Here is a 24780-nt window from a genome sequence, read left to right as displayed (position 1 = left end):
AAATAAGAGCAAGAATAAACAAATGAGATTTTCTGAAACTAGTTTCAGCACATTAAAGGAAACAATTACCAGAATCAAGAGACAACTTACAGAATGGGAGAAAATCTTTGCCATCTATTCATTGGATAAAGGATTAATATATGATTTTATAAAGAGCTCAAAAAGTTAAACAGCAAAAGAAAAAATAATGCAATTAATAAATGGACAAATGAATTAAAGACAGTTCTCAGAAGTAGTAAAATGGCTAACAAACACATGAAGAAATGTTCAACATCTTCAGCCATAAAGGAAATGCAAAGCAAAGGTACACTGAGATTCCATTTCACCCCAATCAGAATGGCTATCATCAAGAAAACAACAACAATAAATGTTGGTGAGGATGTTGAGAAAGAGGAATTTCTATACACTGTCAGTGGGAATGCAAACTAGTGCACCCTCTATGGAAATCAGTAGGAAGGTTCATCAAAAAAGCTAAAACTATACTTACCTTATGACCTGGCTATACTACTCTTGGGTGTATCTCTAAAGGAGCATAAATCAATATACAAGAGAGACACCTGCACGTCCCTATTTATTGCAGCACTATATGCAAAAGCTAAGCTGTGGAATCAGAGTAGGTAACCAACAACCAATCAATGAATAAAGAAAATGTGGCATATATATGCAGCAGAGTATTATTTAACCATAAAGAAGAACAAAAGCATGATGTTTCCAGGAAAATGGATGGAACTGGAGAACACAATTTTCAATGAAATAATCCAAGCTCAGAAAGACAAGTATCAACATATTTTCACTCATATGTGGAACTAAGGCCTAAAACGACAATAATTATGAAAATGGGATATGAATGAAAAAGGGTTATTATGATAGCGTGTGGAATCAGTGGGAGGGGGAAGGGGAAAGAAAAGGAGCCAGGAGGTGAAGAGGTTGGAAGTGTAATACATGCGTACATATGAAGATGGCGTAATGGAATCCACCACACCCTGTTTGAAAAAGGAGAAGGATAAAATTGTTGAAAGTACACTGCATGTATCTATGAAAATTTCATGATGCAACTCCCTTGTACTGATAAAATTTTAATAGAATAAATAAAACTTTTTGTCTCCCCCACCTAAAAGATTTGAACTAGAGATAATCCAAATCCTACTTGAGCTGGGTATGACAGTAAGAAGAGCAAAAAGAAGACAAAGGTGGAAAAAAGAGGAGAAAAGGCAATTATATTGAAATGGTAATAAGAAAGAAAGCAGACCAGTGGATTTAGCAAAATGGATGATGACAAGAACACTTACCATAGAAGAAAGGTGGCAGAAGCCTCAGTGAAATGGTAGAGAAGGGACCAGAAAATGGAGATTCTTCTGTAGTGAGATCCTTAAAAAAGAATGCAACCTAACTTGTAGAAAAGGCATGACTCAGTTTATTATGAGTGCTGAGATAATCAGTGTGGATTACTGCATGGGTAGAAAGAGGAAAATCAATATAAACCAAAGAACAATGGGTTTATGAGGGGAAAATATGAATTGAGTAATGGACGTTAAGTCTCAGGCGCTAACAGAACACTGAGGTAGGAATTACTAGTAAGTACAAATATCTGGAGTTCTTGACTTAAGTGTAGGATTAAGATACAGATTTAGGAGTTGGCCATTTAAATTGAGTAACTCAGTGGATAAAATAACCCTTGGGGAATTCAAAGAGTGAAAAGAGAACAAAATAACAATGAATACCAACATTTAATGGACAGATCAAAGGAAGACAATTAGGGAGTGTAACTGAAAGAAGTATGAAGACCACTAGAAGGTATGTGTTTTAGAACCCAAGAAAAGATAGTTTTTTTCAAAAGAGTGGTCAACAATCTTGAACACTACTAAGAGATGAAGTAAGAGAAGAAAGGGCTTGGCTGTGTTGACTAGGAGGCTGTTACTGATCTTGGATGAGACAAATTTCTGTGTAAAGGTATAAACAGAGAGCAGACTTCAGACAAACCAGAAAATGGAGCCAGGAGAAGCTCCTTCTTCTCTAAGTTACATGAAACTGCACAAAGTACAGATAGGTCAGGTTCCTATAATTTAACTTTCCTTCAAGAATTATTTACTTGCAATTTGTGATAAGCTCATGTTTTGTATGCATATCCATCTTTATGTACAAATACTTTCTTTCAACCTCTCTGTAATGATCAATCCAGGGATCTGAAGCAAAAAACAAATTTATCTACTTATACTCATCACAGATTATCTGTAATAAGCACAGAAACAAACTGCCAGTCAGGAACATATGTATGTAAAAATTTTAATGGATATATCAATTAATGTATTAAGTGTCAAAACTAATTAAAAGTACATACCAACCTTCTTTTTCTGTAAATATTACAGAACAATTTCTCTTACAATGTATACTTAAAGGGATATGTAGAAAAAAGAAGTCAGTTTTATTCTTAATAAGGTAATCACTGTTGACATGTTAAGACTGTCTAGTGAAAACAATGTTTGGAATAGATGGACTAATATCTTATTGACTGAAATGCTTAGTGAAGAATTCATTACTTTTACTGAAGAATAAAACAAGTATTACTGTTTTTAACTACAGTTTATCACACGGCCATTCTAGAGTGAGTTCAAAAATGCAAGATTACGAATAGAAGCAGAATCCTGTGTAATATGGCAAATCAGACATCAAGGTGAATATCAGAAATCCTGAATTCCACTGGGCACCAGTGGCCACACCTATAATTCTAGCCACTAAGGAGGTAGAGATAAGGAGGATCATGGTTTAAAGCCAGCCCTGGAGCAAATAGTTTCTGAAACCCTGTCTCAAAAATACCCAACACAAAAAAGGACTGGTAAATTGGCTCAGGTGGTAAAGTGCCTGCCTAGCAAGTATGAAGCCCTGAGTTCAAACCCCAGTGCCACCAAAAAAGAAAAAAAAAAAAGAAGGAAGGAAAAGAGAAGAAATCCTGAATTTCATTTTCAGGCTTCCTATATGCCTGACAGCTTAGAAAGTTCTAGCCTTTGAAAATCACTATGATGAGAGATGGGGTAAGTAAGAAGTTGGGAAAAATTCTTGTTAAGTTTACCTTAGATACAGCAAGTAACTTCTTAATATATAAAAAATACACATGTTCACAGATCTCTATCTCATATAGCTATCATTAACTTTCACAACAATAATTATACCTATTTTTTAAAAATTCTTTTATGCTTTGGATGACATCTCAATACACTGTCTTACAGACCTGAAAAAAACTACTGTTTAGAAACAAAGCAAGTTCAGTATCAGTTACACAAACTTGTATGAATATAAACACATAGGGAACACTTTGGAAGCACCTGTTTTTAGTCTGCTTTGATTTTGGTTGTTAGATCTTTGTTCATCATTTGAGAAAGAATAATTATTCCTTAGTTCTTACCTATACAATTAACCCTCCTTTCTAGCCCAAATCAAATCTTAGAAAGACATTCTAATATTAGCCCACTATTATGTAACCTTTACGTTGTGAATTGTTCCTGCAGTCCTTACCAATCTGGAAAAAATATACAGAAGTTCTCTGTTATTCATTGTTTTACTTTCTATAGTACCATTTAGCAGTGGTCAAACTGTTAGAAAATGATTAAGTGGAAAAATTCCAGAAATAAACAATTCTTAGATTTTAAATTGTATGCCATTCTTAAATAGTGGTAAGTTCTTACACTACTTTGCCCCACCCTGATCAGATTTTAGTCATTCACTGTCCTGCTATCACATTGTTTTTATACAGGGTTCAGTACTACCTGAGGCATCCACTGAGGATCATGTAATATATCCTCCTCCAGAAAAAAGGGGGACTACTGACAAGCAATATGATAGTTCCACGTGTCACACAAGTAGCAGTTCTATAGAACGGATTAAACTACAATTGTCAGCAGTTGAATCCAACAATAACTGGATCTCAGTTAAATTAAGTATGTTTCCTTACAACTAAAAAGCAAAGTCTCACTTGAGAAAAAGTAAATTGGCAAGTGGAAAATGCTAACAGATGGTGGGGTAATATTGCAGCTCTACTGAAGTTGCAGCCTCCGCCCTCAGTCTCTGGTGATCAACCTGTAACAATCCCCTCTCACAACTGGGTTTGGGGAATTTGGAGGCAGGGGTGGGGGGGGATGGAGGAAAATAGGTTGATGGCAGCTGAGTGGATGCTGCCAAACTACTTTCCACAAAGAGTTTCACCAACACGTGAGAATTATTTTTCCTACATATCTTGCCACCAAGAGGGATGTAACTCTTAAATTTGCCAGTCCAAAAAGGACAGGGAAGGGGACTAATAGCAGTCTATTGAGAACAGAAGTTCAGTTTCTGAAATATCACCATCAAGACTGTAATGTTACATCTAAGAAAATTTACACAAGAAGTTACAATGAAATCAAATTTTAAAGATTTTGGAAATCATTAGACGAAGTAAAGTTAACATGAGATCATACTCAATTAGTCCTAAGCCAGTATGTCTGGTGGCCTTGTTAAAAAACAGAGACACAAGTAGGAGAATACCATGTGAAAACACAGGGACACATAGACAGAAGAATGCAGAGGCTACTAGAAGCTGGAAGTGTGTGCATGAAATTGATCCATCTTCAACTAGGCACTTCAGAAAGAGCATGGCCCTGTAAACAAACATTTTAGTCTTGTACTTGTAGCCTCCAGAACTATGTGATAATAAATTTCTATTGTTTAAAGCAAAAAACAAAAAAAAAGTAGCAAAAATGTTTAAAACGAAGTCTTATCTGACCTAATTTACTTGAACTCTCAAGATATAAAAAAGATGAAGTAAGGCTACTCAGGTTTAAGCACAAGGAGATGCAACCCTTTTTACCAAGCATTCCAACCCCCTGCCTTTTCCACCGGCCTTTCTTTGCTTCTCTCAATCCTTGAGGAATCTAAATAACATGTATTTTTCATAATAAAATCGACTGCGTTGCTCCAAAGGAAAAGTTTTCATTTATTTTATTCATACTTAATTGAAGGTACAGATGAATTTCTGTTTAATTCCAAAACTCACACAATAAAAACTTTTATAAATCACTATTATCCACCACCACAACAAAAACAGCCAAGTCAAACCATTACTAGTATCACTGCTAAAAGCACTTGTTTTCAGTAACAACTATCTGCATATGTTCATGACTTCTTTGTTTTAATTATCTCTGAAGAAAGAAACAACTGCCAAAAAGGAAAAGACTGTTTAAATGTGCAGTCACAAACATGACCTAGTATAATGCAATGGTCTATCTATGGATAGTGGTTAAAACTGTCTCTGTAGGCTTTATCACTGGAAAACGCAGGGAAATACGTATCAAATACAGAAAATTTTAATTTTGAGATTTATTGAGACCCCCCCCATCTCAACCAACAAATGGCATGGTGGTTCACACCTATAATCCCAGTTTCCTGGGAGATGTAGGTAGGAGGTTCACAGACTGAGGCTGGTCCAGGTAAAAGATGTGAGACCTTATCTGAAAAACAGCCTTTGAATACACAGAAAAGAAAGAGGAGAGGAGAGGAGAGGGGAGGCGAGGTGAGGGGAGGGGAGAAAAAAGAAAAGAAGAAAAGAAAAGAGAGGCATGGCTCAAAAGAGGCACTTGCCTACCCAAGCATAAGGACCTCAGTTCAAACTCCAGTACTGCCCACCTACACCACCAAAAAAGAGATAAAAACCAGTGTGCCCACACTAGATATAAAAGCATTAAAAAACACACTCAAAAAGTACTACAAAATCATTTCTTCCAATTGGCCTAGTTTGCTAAGTTTATGTAGTCAAACTAAGCAACTAGAGAATTATCTAAACACACTGAACATTTGAGGCAATTTGTTTAAATCTTCACTGATCTGATTCACTATTATCTCTTTTTCCACACTTCATATTTTGTGTATTATACACAAAAAAGTGACAGTAATTAATGACTAATGAACAAGGATTGAACTCAAGATTTCAAAAAGAGCTCTAGCAAGAACTCACAAGAGCCACACCCCTTGTTCTTTTGCTTTTTAGTTTGTTTTCAGATAGGCTCTCCCTATTTTGCTGGACCAGTCTTGAACCACATTCTTCCTACCACCTACCTTCCAAGTAGCTGGGATTAACAGACTACTTGGCCTGGCTCAAATTTTTAGAAACACTAATGTTTTTCAAAAATCTGGAAAATTATTGTCTAAATTAACACTAATAGAAAAAAGCTACACAAGCTTAACTAGAACCACTTAATACCAGTGATGCTTTGTCCCAAACACAAATTCATTTTGTGTTCACATCTCTAGCTCCTTATAATTTCTGCTTTTCTATTAGAGAAAAGCCCATAAAATCTTTTAAGACTGTGAAATTTGAATTTCTCCTAGAACCTGTCCCTAGACTATTATAATATACACATAATTCAGGAAAATTTTCATTTTATCACTACATTGGGAGATTCTCTAACCTTTCTCTTTTAACCTTAAAAGACTAATTGTTCTCATTATGTATAGTTTTACCAGTTCACTTACAATTAACATTCCATAATGTTCTCTTTAATCCCTTTACTTGAATCTCACTTGTCCTTCAAATTTCAGTACTTCTATTACATACACAGCATTTACTTCATTTAAAAATTTTTAATAAAATAATCTAATCTGAAAGAATAGGTCTTTGAGCTGATAAATTTAATCTGTTTCAGTCTACTGTAACTAGTGATAAATTTGGGTTTATTGTCATCTGTACTTTTTTCTATGGCTCTTTCTTTTCCTGACTTGTACAGACTGAGTTTTCTTTAACTGGGTTGATTTTTCTTTGCTAATGTAGGCTTGTAAGTGTCAATTCTATTTCTATTCTTCAATGATTATCTTAACATTTTGACTAAATAAAGCACAAGGTTAATATTGTTACTCAACATTAAGAACTTTAGACTACTTCATATTTCATCAATATTTTTCCAAAACCCATGTAACTTTACTATCGTACAGATTTTATGTTTGTTTTTAAAATCTTTCCCATCAGTCCTTATTGTCCATTTCATTAATATCACTTTATATAGCCAATGGCAGTTAAGATTTACCAATATTTATGAATCTTGCTCATAATTTCTTTCCTTTTGTTTTATTCAATTTGTAGACTGATGCCATTCTTTTGCTTATTCATCTGTGACAGTGATGAGAATTCTCAGGAGACACAAAAGCTATTCTCTACTAGGAGTCCAGGCATACAACAGACAGTAGTTTCTGGAAGTTTTCCTGTGTACACATGCAAATGGACAGTCCATACAGTCTTTACTCTCTCCATTAATTCTTAAATATCTAGGTTCCTAGACTATAGAGGCCAGTAACATTCTATCAACACCACTAACCAGACATCACAAACTTCAACTCAAGATTTATTGCATTTAAAATAGTATTTCATGTATTTTATAAAAAAAGTTTATCTAAAAAAAATCAAATGTTTGTTGGCAGAAGGTTTTTCAGAGCTCCCATTTGAGTATCTTACTACTTTTATTGGTGTGACTATTTGAAATAAGGTTCAAAACATCAGACTGATTAACCGTCCATCATGGCAAGTATCTATCCATACTAGTGTGATGGAGAGACATTTTTTCACAGAGTATTTCATGGCTGAACTCTTCTAAATAAACACTATTTACTTGTCATCTAGGGTCTATGAAAAACCTTCAGATATAGAGTCCACATTTTAGAAGTAGATCTCTAGTGAAAACTAAGAGTATGAAACTCATTGAGAACCTGTGCTAATAGTGAGTAACAAAAGCAAAAATGTGGGTTGAGTGCTAGCAAAGTATCTCTTGGATACTGGTCTCACATGGTTCATGCCGCAGTAACCACAGCTTCCAAGAAGTATTTCCCACTAATACGGACATTCCCCTTTTCTTTTCTTTTTGTTGACAGGGTTGTGCTATGTAGGTCAGGCTGGCCTTGATCTTCCCACCTCAACCTCTAAATTATGTGTCTCTTACAGTGCTTTTATTTAGTAGTCTCAAGTTATATAAAATCAAGTGGGTAGTTTTGTTTTATTTTCTATAATTTATATTTGGAATAGTTGCTTTCAATTAAATTTTCTATTACAATACAAGAGTGCATATGCAAAATTAAAGTCTATACAAAAATAACACATCCCACCCTTGCTAGAGCTACTAATACCTTTGTTATGTTTTTTCACAACTGCTCCTCTACTGCCTACTGAATTTCTGTAGGAAAACAAAATATTTCACAGACTCAGAAAAATTAAACACAACACAATGTATAAACCTCATTAATTTCTTTAGTAAATGAATTTTGCTGTAATTAACAATGGCAGTTAACACTTGAACATTAAGTACCCAGAACTACTCTGAGTACTTTAGGAGCAACACCTCATTCCTTAGTAACCCTAATGAAGCAGATTCTTTTACTATTCCCTTTTTACAAAGAAAATAAGGGGTTAGTGGGTTGATGGAGCACTTGACTAGCACACAGAGACCCTAGGTTCAATCCCTAGCAACATACACACACACACAAAAGAAAGTCTCAGAAGTGAAGTTACTCACCCAAGGCCACATAGCCAGGAAATGGCAGGGCCAGAATTAATTCAGGTAGTCTACAGTAGTCTATAGATAAGAAGCAATAATAAGTGAGCAGAATCAAAAAGGGATTATTGGTATCAAGGATCAATATCTATCCTGTTGCTTTGTCTAGGGCTTGTAATATTACAACTAATCCAAGTCCAATTTCAAAGACACTATACTTCTCACAGGTAATGTAAGTCCTTATAGTAATAAAATAATCCTAATTTTTCCCTCCTGTACCTTGTATCATTGCTGTCATACATTTCACTTACATATAAGCATAATATATACACCCACCAGACAAGCTATATAATCAAATATGTTGTTGCTATTATTTGAACTGTTTTCTGTTAGACCCATTAACAATGAGATTTTATTTTACCTGCATTTATTCCTTCTTGGTCACTCTTCCTTTTTTTATTGTTCATCTTTCTTTCTGACCTTTTACCATTTTCGTTCTCTCCAAAGAACTTTTAACATTTCTTATAAGGCATGTTTACTGGCAACAAATTCCCTCAACTTTTGTTTATCACCTTTTACTTGTGCTGGTGATCAAGTCTAGTGCCTTCCCATGTCAGACAAGCACTTTTATCCCTAGACCTTCCCTACCCTTTTGAAGGATAATTTACATGCTCTTCTTGTTTGCATTCTTTTGAAAACTGAGATTAAACAGCTCTTACCTTGTTTCTCTATAGGTAAGGAGATGTTTTTCTCTGGCTTCTTCCAGGACTTTATCTTTGGTTTATGTACTTTGAAAAGAAAAAATGCCTAAGTACAATTTTTGCATTTATCCTGCTTGGTGTTGTTTCAGCTTCTTGGATCTGTGGTATGGTATCTGTCACTAATTTGGGGAAATCACTGTTTCATATATTCCTTTTGCTTTCTTTCTTTTCCTTGGCATTCCAATAGTATATATTTTATAACTTTTGTAGTTGTCCCACAGTCCTTTATATTTTGCTTTTGTCAGGGTTGTTCTTTGTGATTTTCGGTTTTAGAGGTTTCTTTTTGCTATATCTTCCAGATCAGTGGTTCTTTCCTCAGCTACATCTACTCTACCAAATAAACCTGTAGAAGACAGTCTTCATTTCTGCTATAGTGTTTTTACTACAACAGTTTTAGGTTTAGAGCAAAATTAAGTGATCAGAGAGTTCCCATGCAATACTGTCCTCCCTTAACAACCTCCCCACTATTGACATTTCATACTGCAATGGCGTGGACACATCAAAGTTTACACATTCTATTCATAATAGCTATGTGGGCTGGTTCCAGTTCGGGGCTACTATGAATATAGCTTCTGTGAGTATTCTAATACGTCTTTAATGTAACTATTCACTCTGTTCAATTGATCTATGTACCTATAATCCCAATATCACACTGTCTTAATTTATCTTTATAGTAAAAAGCTAGTAGTATGATTTTTCTTTTTCAAAATTTTGGCTATTTCATAAACAGAGAATCAACTTACAAAGGGTATTCATAAAAAATCTTTTCTTTTTAGGGGTGATACTGGGGTTTGAACTCAAGGCCTTGTGCTGCTAGGCAGGCATTCTACCACTTGAGTCACGCCTCCAGCCCTTTTTGCTCTAGTTATTTTGGACATTTGGTCTTGTTTTTTGACCAGGTGGGCCTGGGCCTTGATCCTCCTGATCTCAGCCTCCTGCATAGCTTGGGATGACAGGCACATGCCACTGTACCCTGGTATTGGTTGAGATGGGTCTTGCTAATTTTTTTTTGTGTTTTTTGCTGGGCTGACCTTGAATTGCAATTGTCCCCATCTCAGCCTCCCAAATAGCTAGGATTATAGGTGTGAGCCACCTTACTCTAAAGAGAATCTTTTAGGGACTTGGCATTGAGATATAGGTATGTCGATCAATCTGGACAGAATTCACACCTCTAGGATATTAAGTTTTCTAACTTATAAATTTGGTATCAATTTCCATCTACTTAGATCTCTGATTTCTTCCACTAGATTTTACCACACAGATCTTGCATATTTTGATGGATTTAAACTTAAGAATTTCATTGGGGGGGGGATAGACAGCATGCAGTATTGTTTAAATTTTGCTTTCCAACTGTTCCATGCTAGTGTATAAAAAAATACAAGTGGTTTCTGGGTATTGACATTGTATCTTGATAAACTCCTTTATCAGTTAAATAAGTCACCATACATTTCTTGGGATTTTCTATGTGTATAATGTCATCTTCAAACAGGGAGATATCTGGTAGCTTCAGTGATTTTTCCTGGCCTGTCACCTGTCTAGAAGTCTGTTAAAATTATCTCACTCTGACCATACTTCTTGTTCTCTAACTTCATTACGTCTCTTCATTTTCAGTACACTGATTATGATCTAAGTGTTTTTTACCTATTTATTTTCACCCTGGTCAGGGCTCTGAGAGCTTCTGGTATGTACAGTTTGTTGCTTTTCATCAATCTAGAAAAACTCAGCCACTATAACAGTTTTGCCCCTTTTTCTCCACTCTTCTGCAGTTCCATTTATAAGTATGTTTGACTAGTTCACATTGTCCCACAGTTCTCAGCTACTTTATTTCATGTTTCCCTCCTACTCTCTACTGATCTATCTTCAGATTTAATGATTTTTTTCTGAGCTTGAATTAAATATGCTGAGAAGGACATCAAAGTAATTGCTTGTGACAAGATTTTTGTTTCTCTTATTAAAAATACTTTCCATCCCTTGGTTAAAATTCCATCTTTTCAAGCATACTGTCTATCTTTCCGAAGTCCTTTAACCTAATAATCAGTTTTTTTTTAAATTTCTGCCTCATACCCCAGGATCTGGGTCACCTATGAATCTATTTATTCTTAGGGCATAACTTTTTAGTTCTTCTCATCTATAGTTAAAGGGCACATAGGCCCAAACTCCAGGTATGGGACACTCTTACTGTTCCAATCCCTAAATGTCATTTAAGACAAAGTGTACATCAAATCTGAGGCGGGACTCAGACAGAAGCGCTTACTGTCACTCTGTCAGTGATAGCAGACTTCTACTTTGTACTGATGCTCAGTCCTCATCCCAAGGAGTTTTCCCTAAAAGTGCAACACTTCTGCTCCACACAATGTTTTCCACAATTTCCCCAGCAGGAACTCATCAATGCATGGCCAAAACCATAAAAAGAGCTCCTAAGTGTGTACACCCCTTGTGTTTTAGTGTTCCATATGTTCTACATTGATATGGCAACCCACAAGTGGCCTTCAGGAATGTGTTAAAATTTATATTCATTTCTTCTTACCAGCTGTCTATGGAGGCAACTTCTTTCTCCTGTGATCTGCAAATGGTGAAACAGTTCACGTATCACATCTTAACTTCAAGGGACTTATTATTTGGAATTCAGTTCCCACAGTTACCTTGTGACCTCAGCTCTCTGATGAGGGTCAATGAAAATTATAATTTTGTATCTTTGCCCTTTTACAAGTGCCATTTTCTTTGGACTTTATAGTAAGCAGAAGTAACTCACAATGTGAGTTTCTTGTTTACCTATTTTAAAATACCATTTATGAAGCAAACTTCTAAATTCTTACACACATTAAGTTACATTGATTATGCCTCATGCAATGTTCCTTCTCACTCACACCAGTCTACAATAGTGACTTCTTACTGCTTGTTCACTTTGCAGTGATACTATAAATAGCTTCAAACTTAAGTTTCACAATCAGTTGGTTCTATCTTTATTATCAATAATGCTAAATACATAGTCACAAATAAAAGTCTGCTAAACTGTGTTGGAAAATAATAACACAAGGCAGTTAATTCTAAGCTGATGGAAGGCAAATAATACCACAAAATCTCAGATATTTTTATTTGATTGTTAATGTATAAAAGGCATTTACTCAATTTTTATGGCATAACAGAAGAAATAAGCAGGGAGAGGTAATAAAAATTATGGAGTGAATTAGTGGTAGGAAAAGAAGTCAGCAAATATGGGTGTACAACTTGAGGGAAAAGACCCAAACATAGATTTGAGAGCTACTGGTGAGACTAGAGTGGCAGACTAAGTAGAAAGACAGAGAGGACAAAGAGAAGAGAGTGGGGAAAGAAAGAGGAAAACTGACAGATGAAAGGAGGAATATGAGAGAAAGAAAATGAAAAATAGGGCAAAAGAGAAAATGGAAAGATAAGTGGGAAAAAGGGAAAAGAGGAAAAGGAGAAAGAAAGAAACTGAGAGGAGGGAGCAAGAAAGAAGTTTCTGAGCTTCTAAATTTTTTCCTATACACACACATATGGTTCTGTAATAGCAGAGTTCAGCTATTCAGATTAGGGTATAAATTTATGAAAAAATCCACATATTTTACTAAAATCACTTCATTTGTATAATTAAGTACATATTTCTTTTAAATTAAAATATTGTTTCCATATAACATTGGGCCATACCTCATCTTAAGACAAATCCACCAATATAAACATTTAGACCTACTTTTTGACTAGCCACTCATCAAATCTCCAGCATCTGTAACTACTTAATCTCATTTGCCCCTCAAATAGCTAACTTGGTAGACTAGTGACCTGCAAACATTTTTGCCTTAAAAATCCTGGGCTGGCAGAGTGGCTCAAGTAGCAGAGCTCCTGGCTAGTGAGCATGAGGCCATGAGTTCAAACTCCAGTACCTCAAAAAAATAAAAAAAACCCTGCAAAATTACACACTCATAAACTTAAAATAACATATACAAAAACTCATCATATATTTAAGTAGATGTAACACCTGTTGTTTCTAAAGTACTGTGAATATTGATACTTCATAAATACAAATTTTAAATATATCTAATAAAATCTAAATAACATAATATGGTGTTCAATATCACGCATTTAAAAAATACATGAACAAGCTATTTGTTAATAATGTAAAATTCTACATCATCTTTTCCCTGAACTTTTATTTTTCATTCCCCTTACAAAATAAAATTTATCCAAATGATTTTATACTATCTTTTTAGAAGTCTTATCATTCTGTTTTTCTTAAAAAAAAGAGAGAGAATTTCATTTTGTGACCATAATTCTCTAAGTACAAGAATTTTTTCTGTTACAGTTACCATTAAAATTATTAGTATCTAATTGATCAAAATGCTGTAAGTCTTAGCAATTATTAAACAGAAAACAATGTTTTATTAAGAATGAATCTTAATCAGATGCTTGTGCAATACTCTCTTCTTCTGTCCCCTGCCCCTACTTTGTTCTGGTATCTGCAAAGGAATGTCACCTGCTCTAAGAATTCTATTCACATTGTCCAGAATTTTCTATTCCATTTGTTAATGTCTATAATTATATAGTCACAGACAAGTTTTCTCATGGTGGTATGTTCAACTTTTAAAACCCCAAGTCTATGACCAAAATCTCTCAGCTCCCAGTGCTGCAAAAATAAAACAAAACAGAACAACAAAAAACCCACCAAAACAAACAGTAATCTTGCTAGGCAGAAGATCAACTACTTGAATCATACCTCCAGCCCTTGTTTGCTTTAGTTATGTATTAGATAGAGTCACATGCTTTTTGCTCAGGGCCAGTCTTGGATCATGACCCTTCTATTTATGGTTCTTGCTTAGCTGGGATTACAACCTGCCTTATTTGCTGAGATGAGGTCTTACTATGAAATTATAGGTGTGTTCAACCACACCTAGCCTTATCATATATTTTAATGATTACCATCTCACATATTGATTAGACCATTTCTCTGGTTTTGTTTTGTTTTTTTTTAAGTGAAGCATTAAAACCATCTACTTTACTACCTAGCAACTAAGAATCACTTAAGGTCAAAGTACCATGATGGCTTTACCAACATCAAGTCAAATGTATAGGAATATAATCCCTTATTTGTACAGAGGCATTTCTTAATTCTGAAATTGTAAAAAACATTTTTATTAGCATATGATAGTTACACAAGCAGTTTCAATGTTAATTCTGAAATTTTAAGATTTTTGGAAGGCAATGAAGTTTATATTATCTTTCAATCCCCATGAGGTATCAATACCTTTTAATGAAAGCCATTAACATTTCTCTGGTAAAACTTATTAGCAACCATATTAAATGGAATATACAAAAGAATGTATCTCTGCTCCACATCTCATCATGTCATTGAACAAGCAATGGATTTTTGGTATTCTAAACTTTCTGGATTTTCAAAATGCAGATAATGGTCTGTGGAGTAGTACTAATTATAGCTGCTATAAAGATGTTCTATAAAAGGAGGCAAAGAACTAAAATTCTGTAACTTTAATGTTACAGAAAAAAAATGCTGCCAACAGCATTTTTGGGTACTATTTTTGTTTTTAAAAAATGTCATGCTTTATCTATCAGACCATTAAAGAAGAACTGATACCAACCCTCCTTAAAATGTTCCATGAAATAGAAAGGGAAGGAAAACTGCCCAACAAATGTTACGAAGCCAGTATTACACTTATCCCAAAACCAGGCAAAGACACCTCCAAAACGGAGAACTATAGGCCAAGCTCCTTAATGAACATTGACGCAAAAATCCTCAACAAAATAATGGCAAACCGAATTCAACAACACATCAACAAGATTATTCACCACGACCAAGTAGGCTTCATCCCAGGGATGCAGGGGTGGTTCAACACACGAAAATCAATAAACGTAATAAACCACATTAACAGAAGCAAAGACAAAAACCACTTGATCATCTCAATAGATGCAGAAAAAGCCTTTGATAAGATCCAACACCATTTCATGATAAAAGCTCTAAGAAAACTAGGAATAGAAGGAAACTACCTCAACATTATAAAAGCTATATATGACAAAGCTACAGCCAGCATTATACTTAACAGAGAAAAACTGAAACCATTCCCTCTAAAATCCAGAACTAAACAAGGATGCCCACTATCTCTACTTCTATTCAACACAGTACTGGAATTCCTAGCCAGAGCAATTAGGCAAGAAGAAGGAGTAAAAGGAATACAAATAGGTAAAGAAACTGTCAAAATATCCATATTTGCAGACAACATGATCCTCTACCTTAAAGACCCAAAAAACTCTACTCAGAAGCTTCTAGACATCATCAATAGCTATAGCAAGGTAGCAGGATATAAAATCAACATAGAAAAATCATTAGCATTTCTATACACTAATAATGAACAAATTGAAAAAAGAATACATGAAAACAATTCCCTTTACAATAGCCTCAAAAAAAAATCAAACACCTAGGTGTAAACCTAACAAAAGATGTGAATGACCTCTACAAGGAAAACTATACACTTCTGAAGAAAGAGATTGAGGAAGACTATAGAAAGTGGAGATCTCCCATGGAGCATGGAAATCTCCCATGCTCATGGATTGGTAGAATCAACATTGTAAAAATGTCTATACTCCCAAAAATAATCTACATGTTTAATGCAATTCCCATCAAAATTCCAACGACATTCATTAAAGAGATCGAAAAATTTACTGTTAAATTTACATGGAAACAAAAGAGGCCACGAATAGCCAAGGCAATACTCAGTCAGAAGAACAATGCAGGAGGTATCACAATACCTGACTTCAAACTATGTTACAAAGCAATAGCAATAAAAACAGCATGGTACTGGCACAAAAACAGACATGAAGACCAGTGGAACAGAATAGAGGACCCGGATATGAAGCCACACAACTATAACCAACTTGTCTTTGACAAAGGCGCTAAAAATATACGATGGAGAAAAAGCAGCCTCTTCAACAAAAACTGCTGGGAAAACTGGTTAGCAGTCTGCAAAAAACTGAAACTAGATCCATGTATATCACCCTATACCAATATTAACTCAAAATGGATCAAGGATCTTAACTTCAGACCACAAACTCTAAAGTTGGTACAGGAAAGAGTAGGAAATACTCTGGAGTTAGTGGGGATAGGTAAGACCTTTCTCAATGGAACCCCACCAGCACAGCAACTAAGAGATAGCATAGATAAATGGGACTTCATAAAACTAAAAAGCTTCTGCGCATCAAAAAAAATGGTCTCTAAACTGAAGAGAACACCCACAGAGTGGGAGAAAATATTTGCCAACTACACATCAGACAAAGGACTGATAACCAGAATACATAGGGAACTTAAAAAACTAAATTCTCCCAAAACTAATGAACCAATAAAGAAATGGGCACGTGAACTAAACAGAACTTTCTCAAAAGAAGAAATTCAAATGGCCAAAAAATCACATGAAAAAATGCTCACCATCTCTAGCAAAAAAAGAAATGCAAATTAAAACCACACTAAGATTCCACCTCACCCCTGTTAGAATAGCCATCATCAGCAACACCATCATCAGCAACACCACGAACAACAGTTGTTGGCAAGGATGCGGTGAAAAAGGAACCCTCTTACACTGTTGGTGGGAATGTAAACTAGTACAACCACTCTGGAAAAAAATTTGGAGGCTACTTAAAAAGCTAAACATTGATCTACCATTTGATTCAGCAATACCACTCTTGGGGATATACCCAAAAGACTGTGACACAGGTTACTCCAGAGGCACCTGCACAACCATGTTTATTGCGGCACTATTCACAATAGCCAAGTTATGGAAACAGCCAAGATGCCCCACCACTGACGAATGGATTAAGAAAATGTGGTATCTATACACAATGGAATTTTATGCAGCCATGAAGAAGAACGAAATGTTATCATTCGCTGGTAAATGGATGGAATTGGAGAACATCATTCTGAGTGAGGTTAGCCTGGCCCAAAAGACCAAACATTGTATGTTCTCCCTCATATGCCGACATTAGATCAAGGGCAAACACAACAAGGGGATTGAACTTTGAGCACATGATAAAAGCAAGAGCATACAAGGAAGGTGTGAGGATAGGTAAGACACCTAAAAAATTAGCTAGTATTTGTTGCCTTCAACACAGAGAAACTAAAGCAGATACCTTAAAAGCAACTGAGGCCAATAGGAGAAGGGGACCAGGAACTAGAGAAAAGGTTAGATCAAAAAGAATTAACCTAGAAGGTAACACACATGCACAGGAAATTAATGAGAGTCAACTCCCTGTACAGCTATCCTTATCTCAACTAGCAAAAACCCTTGTTCCTTCCTATTATTGCTTACACTCTCTCTTCAACAAAATTAGAGATAAGGGCAAAACAGTTTCTGCCAGGTATTGAGGGGGTGGGGGGTGAGGGAGGGGGCAGAGTGGGTGGTAAGGGAGGGGGTGGGGGCAGGGGGAAAAATGACCCAAGCATTGTATGCACATATGAATAATAAAACAATAAAAAAATTTCATGTTTTAAATACATATTTGTCAAAAACGTCATTTGAAATGCAGACAAAGGTAATCAATTTATATCTATCTACCTACCTACCTACCTACCTACCTACCTACGTACCTACCTAAAGGGACTACATTTAATTTGCTAGACTATCCTTTTTCAATTCAAATAAAAGGATCAATATACACTCCTGTAACCCATTCATTTAAAAATTCTCATTCTAAGAAAGACAGGTGGGTAAATAGGTTGTACAGGCCACTACCTGGCTGAAGGAAGGTGATTCACATCCAACATTTGGTGCAAATGCTTTTGGCTCTTATCTTTGCTCCCATGAAACTGAGGAACAATAGATATGTTTTTATGGGGGCACTATTCAAAGGAAAGAAGTCCTTTTTAAAGGAAAAAAAACTACACAGACTTCCACTGTTTCACTCAGCAAAAGTCTAAAGTGAAATTACTATAGCATGGTGTAAACTATACATTTTCTAACACCAATTCACTCTACTGGAACTACCTGAAAGACGACAAATTGTAAGTTATTCTGGTCCCAATATTTAGAATGATCTCTTTGACAGCCCTGCTTTTTTTAATATCCTAAAACACTCTACTATATCAAGATTCAGGAAGATGAGATAAAGCTTTCTTTTGTAAAACATGAAAAAAAATTGAAGAAGAAAAGGAGAACTGGCATGATACCTGAAGCTTCACTGCCAGGCCTATCAGTAAACATTTGTATTTTTTTTCAGCTTTCTACAGTTGCAAACAATGCTACTATATTTTTGTTTTTCTCTAGGTCAAAGCTTCAAAAACTTTAAGAGACATAGGAATCATTTGGGGCATGTGATAAAACATATATTCCTGAGGTCCAAATCCAGAAATTCTGACTTAGTAGGTCTTGGGTATGGTTTTAGAATGTGTACTTCTTACATGCGCCCAAGTGGTGCTAGTGTTACTAGAATGCTGCGGGTTGTATTTTTCTTATTTATCTGAGGTAGTTTACTATACAATCTGCATACTAACAGTTTGTCATCCATGAGTTCTAAATATTTTCTCCCAATTAGTGATTTTAAAAAACTCTTTTAGGTATTTTTAGATGAATAGAAGTTTTAAATCTTATTGTAGCCAAATTTATCCCAGTATGAGCTAGAGGTCAAATTTCATCTTCCCAGACAGATACCAACTGTGTAAGTATGAAAATGCCCTATTTTTCCAAACTCCTATGAAACATAAATGTAGCCAGGCACCAAATACCCATACACTTGTAAGTCTGCTTCTGCACCAGTGTTCTATCTATATCTGTTATCAAAATAAAAACTTTTAACTCTCCATCTTTGTTTTTAGTACATTGCTTGTAACAAATACATTACTGGCCTCCTGATGCTTTCCACAGGCTGTGTTCTTACACTGACTGTATAGAAAGAGGAGACAAAGTAAACCTACCCATATACACATCAGCCCTGGCTCTGTTCTTAGTCTGTATTATGAATGAGGGAGACAAGGAGTGGGGAGGAAAAAAAAAAAAGGAATGCAGTTGTGTGAGCATTTTATCTACTCTGTTGATGCCTCCTTTTACCTGGAGTGATTAAGCATTTCCATATACTATAGTTAAGGTGTATTTGAATTTCTATCTACTACATTATTTTCAGCTTTTTAATTGATCCAAGTTTCTATGCTTTCTTTCCCTTTTCTTTTCTTGCTTACTTTTCCATTAGCTAAATGTTCAGCTCCCTTCTCCCCCAGTAACAGTTTGAATTTTGTACTTTGAATATGTTTTTTCAGTGGTTTCTCTGAAATATCTATCACGTAGTTCAGACTTCCAAAGTATTTTCAGTGACTACTCAATATTAATTTTGGAAAAGCATGATGCTCATATCTACTGTATTAGTAACAGCTGAATAAATGCATTTAATATAAATATTAAATATCTTGTGAAGCTCATTTTTTAAAAGATCTGACTAGAGGATTACTTAGCCTAGAAGGCAAGATAGACACACAAAGGAAGAAGATTTACTAGGTGTTTCTAAGTTATTTTTATATTAGAATATTCTTAAAAGTAGGTTTTATGACAAAGTAACAAAATATTGTTTCTTGAATCATGGCTTTATATTTGCCTCTTCTATTTGAATTCACTCAAATTACTTAGAAACTTGAAAATGCAATGTCTTTGATATTCATTTTTTCCTATTATCTATGTAATATAGATAATTTAAATTCATGTACTATATTCATGAATGCTATGACATTAATCAAAAATTTATTAAGGAAATATTCAGATATTTTATTTATTTAAAGGGCAAAAAAAGATACCATCTCAACTAGCAAATGCTATATAAAATAAGACAAGACAGATTTATGATTTTAACAAATGTAAAATACTATCCATTATTTCAAGAAGCTAAGAAAATATAATAAAAGACCCCCAAATTTTTATATATTTAATGTTTCTCCATGGTAACTCCATAAAAGGAATTCAATTAGATTTCACAGCACTTTAAAGGTAGGTTCTTAAGTAGAAAGAAATTAATTATTCCTTAGTAATTGATTTGAAGGGGAAAAGAGTAGATGTAGTCCATAAATTGACTTCAGAGATCCATAGATATTTTTAATTTGCATGCATCTTACATAACTACATTCATCTTTTAGAATCCACATTAACTTAAAAAAGAAAAAAATATTGTTCTAAATAAAGAAAAACACTTATTAGTCTCCTCCTAAAGAAATGTGATCAATCAACCAGACTATCTGTCTATGTACCCATCAATCCGTTAATGAAGGAAAGATACCTATGAAACTATTAACAGTAGTATCACTGGGGAGGTAGTTTAATCTAGCTAGTTAGGGGTACTTGAGCTTTGTTTGTAATATATAAAAGTTTAAAATGAAGGTATAATTTTGCTCTGAATATAAACAATTTTAAATGGTTCCACAGATTTTAAAAATGAAAAAAAAATAATATAGATCCAAATAGCTTTACTGAGAATCTATAATTGTTTTTATGGAAACAATTTATGGAAAAAGAAGCTTTACCAAAATTCTCTTGACTAACATTTTCAGAGTAAACAACATGACTAAAGTGTAAGGAATACTGGAGGAGATTATGGAGAACCTAGAATGGGAAGCAAAAGAATCTAAAAATTTTTTTTCCTTTTGGTACTACTGAAGTTTGAATTCAGGACCTCGAGCATGCTAGGCAGGTAGGTAATACTTGAGCCACTCATTTCAGCTTTTAGTTTTTTTTCAGATAGGGTCTCTTGTTTTTACCTGGGCTGGCATGGAACCTGATCCTCCTGTTTCGCCTCCTACATACCTTGGGATAACAGGTGACCATCACCACACCTGGCTTGTTAGATAGGATGGGTTCTTGTTTGCTTTTGGCCTGGGCTGGCTTAAAACCACAATCCTCCTAGGTAACTAGGATTATAGAAATAAGTCACAGCCCTGGGCAAAAATCTATAATTTTTAAGAAATGAGTGGCCACTTTAAAGTTTTAGAGTAAGGGAAGTAATACTGACATTTAACATAAAATAATGAAAAAGGTTATTTTTCCCCCATTTGAAGATTAAGAATTATCAATTTCCAAGTGTCAAAAAGTAGAAAATACTGAAATTGGGAAAATAAAAGATGTTTAAGTGTGTGGAGTGTTTTAGTTTGCTAAAAGTACCAGCAAGTTTATAGTAACTAAAACAAAATGTTTACTGACAGAATAGATGAACAGAACATTCCAAAATTATCTTTTTTTGTTCTAAAACAGAATTCCTTCCCAGTGAATATGTTATTAGCATAAATGTCACTAATGAATTAGAATAATACAAGTTTTACATTTTATTTGTGTAATAATTTCTGGGGGTGCATCCATTATTACTTTCAAGAGAACACCTTAAGAATACCTCTATTTCCTACTTATTATATTAATTAGTTTATAAAATTATGTTTCAAATTAGTCTGCAAGCAAATCTCACATCTTTCAAAAACCACAGGCTGCTAAGAGTTCTCTTTACTTTAATCTTACAATGCTCTCATAAACTGATAAAGTTTGTTCTACCTTTTTCTCCTCAGTAAGATAAATTCAAGTAATAAATAAAAGAAATTAATAAATATTTTATCTTAATATTCAAAATATTCAGATAATCTCATGACAAAGGACCAGATTTTAGGCAGTTTAAAAACCTTTTTCAATATTAACCACAAAAATGGTAGCTGAAAAATTCTAGTCCCATAGTTTCAAGGGAATCATGACTTAGGATTTGATATTTTCAAAGAAATGTTCACGAATTTTTAGTCTACCTCAAGAAAATTTTCATGTTATAAGCTCTATAAACAGAATAAAACAAAACTAGGTATCTTTTGTATAGGTGGTAAAAGGTGAAAGAGAAAAATAATGAAATAAAAGTACAGAGAAAAACAAGTTAATTGAGATAGACACAAATATCTGATCTAAGTGAAAGTCAGCAAGGAAGTTTACAATTAACATATTCATCACTTTCCAAGAAGGATCTAGACAATGCCCATGCAACAGAATCAAACTTTAATTGGAAGGTAGCTCACATACTAATGCTTTTTCATAACTGCAAAAACAATGTTTATGAAGACAACCCATTCCTATTACCAATTCATCATCACAAATGATGACATTGTAATAAATGTTTCAATTTTAAGTGATATAACCCAACATTAGTCATTGTTTCCCAAAAGTAAGGCCTTTCTCTGATAAATTCTATCAAATACTTAATACTAATTATTCAAAACCTCATTCAGAAGGCAAGGAATACTTCCCAACTGATTCTATAGTTCCCAACTCATTCTATAGTTTCAACAAGTAAGTAGGTTTGCTTACTTTGCTATCAAAGCCAGAAAACAGCATCACAAAAAAACTTCATACTCAAAATATTTGCAAACTGAACTCAGTAAAATACAAAACATCTTATACCACTGTCAAAATGGATTTTCCCCATGAATGGAAAGCTAGTTTAACAAAAATCAACTAATATGGGGAGGGAGGATAAAGGAGAATGATGGAGGAAGTCAACTTAACTATGATATATAATTATTTTAAGCATGTTTGTAAATGTCACAATGAACCCCTGCATAACAGTAATATGGTATAAGATTTTTGAAAAAATCAACTAATATTCTATGCCACATTATTATAATAAAGTTACAAGATCATTTCAAAAGAGACCAGAAAAGAATATTTGACAAAAATCCAATAATTATTCACAAAGCAAACCAGGTATAGATGAAAACTTACTCAACCTAGTAAAGAGCAACTCTCAAAAAACAAAAAAACCACATACTCATAACTAACATCAAATCAAGTTGTAAAGACCTCTTTTGCTCTTTCTATTCAACATTGTACATGATATTCTACCTAATAGAATAAGACAAAAAAAGATACTAACAAATTATTTTCATTTGCAGGTGATACACACAGAAAAATCCCAAGAAATCTACTTTTGTAGTCTCAAATTTTATTTTCATTGTTAGTGAGTACATATAGTCCATTTTTTTCAACACTTACTGTGTTAGCATGCACTCCACAACAAAAGATTGGCTTATTCACTGCCTCTAAATGAGTGTTCTGTGCATAGTAAGCATTCAGTAAGTAAGTGCTGAAGGCATTAATAGGCTTCTTTAAAAAGAAAAAAATCCTGTCCCTAATACAATATAGTTTATTTAAACATAATTATGAGTTAAATTTGTGGAAAAGTAAAAAGTATTAATTCAAGCATACAAACACTTAGAAGAAAAACAATAAGCCCATCACTGTGTCTGAAAGATAGGTAACAGAATAGTATAATTAAAGTAAAAAATAAAATGAATTATGAGGGTATATTTTTAATTCAAAGACTAAGAGTTAAAATAAAATTTAAGACTACAAAGGTAGCTATTAATTTTAAAATGCTCTCTAGGCATGATGATCAAAATCAAAAGATGATAAATCTGCTTTCTTTTCTTACCTGCACAGCCAAAAGCCAAATGGTATCTGGAAGAAGGGCTAAATTTCACACAGCACACATTAGCCTTTGCCTCAATACTTGCCACTGAATTGTCTAGGTTGGTAGACCACAGTTTCACTAAAGGAAAGACAACAAAAATAAAAAGAAGTTAATTTGTAAAGTTTGTTACCACAGATGTATTTTTGTGTCACTATAAAACATTTTTGTTTACTAGGACCAAAATATGTTTAAGATGAATGCTTGAATAATAGACTAGAAAACAATTTCAAAATAAGAGAGCTTAGTTTCAATGTCAAAACTCGACATACATAATAAGCATTGCTTTTATTCTGAGAGGTAACATGGACCCACAAGGAAACATAAAGACAGGTACAAAACTAGCAACCTAGACCTAGGTGGTATATTCAATGTATACATATTCATTACAGTATTCCTTCATTATATATTTTTATTTGTATGATACATGTAAAAATAAAACCATCTCTTAAAGCACTTACAAGGTGTTAAAACATCTCTTAAATCACTGATATCATATTCTTATCTTCCAATGATTTAAAAAATTTTATGCAGAATATTAGCTATATAGTTTAAGTGTGTCTAAAAATAATAGATTTTATATTTAATCTCTAGTCTATTTCAGGGGAATATACTACCATTTATAATGATTAATGTGAGTAAATCTAATTAGAACAAATCTGATCTGAAAGAAGAGTAGAAGGATGAGCTGCTGTTTTACTAAGTCACCAAAATACATCATCTTAAGACAACAAAGATATAGTAGAATAAGCATTATAAAACAGAATGTGAGGATACAAGTTGCCATCCTGGTAACACATTAGAATAAATGACGAACAGTAAAAAGCGGTAACATCAACATCTTCTGAGCCATCTTCCCATCTATCCCAATATTTGATCCAGAAACAATTCTCATATGATGCCCAGATAAAGGTGTCTTAAAAAAAAACTCTCCCAGTGATTCTTACATGTATTAGGAGTTGAAAACCAACAGTGGGGATAGAAGCCTAGTAAAATCTTAGAATCTTTTCAGGAATACTAATACAGTAACTTCAAAATAG

General features: G+C 34.1%; 1 protein-coding gene and 1 non-coding gene across 7 annotated transcripts in view; one reads left to right on the top strand and one right to left on the bottom strand.

The window, feature by feature from the left end:
- Cop1 (COP1 E3 ubiquitin ligase) overlaps positions 1 to 24780 on the bottom strand; it is a 197551-nt gene that overhangs the window by 51442 nt on the left and 121329 nt on the right. For all 6 annotated transcript variants that reach the window (XM_074047399.1, XM_074047400.1, XM_020163713.2 and 3 more), the window contains one exon: positions 23705 to 23821. In XM_074047399.1, the coding sequence (XP_073903500.1) occupies positions 23705 to 23821 (117 nt within the window). The remainder of the gene's footprint in view (positions 1 to 23704; positions 23822 to 24780) is intronic.
- Positions 19116 to 19247, top strand: LOC141414488 (small nucleolar RNA SNORA51). Its single transcript, XR_012439515.1, has one exon. It is a non-coding gene; the product is annotated as a small nucleolar RNA SNORA51 (small nucleolar RNA).

This window comes from Castor canadensis, chromosome 11 (genome assembly GCF_047511655.1).
Source record: "Castor canadensis chromosome 11, mCasCan1.hap1v2, whole genome shotgun sequence".
Taxonomy (NCBI): Eukaryota; Metazoa; Chordata; class Mammalia; order Rodentia; family Castoridae; genus Castor; species Castor canadensis.
This window is presented reverse-complemented; position numbering and strand designations above follow the sequence as displayed.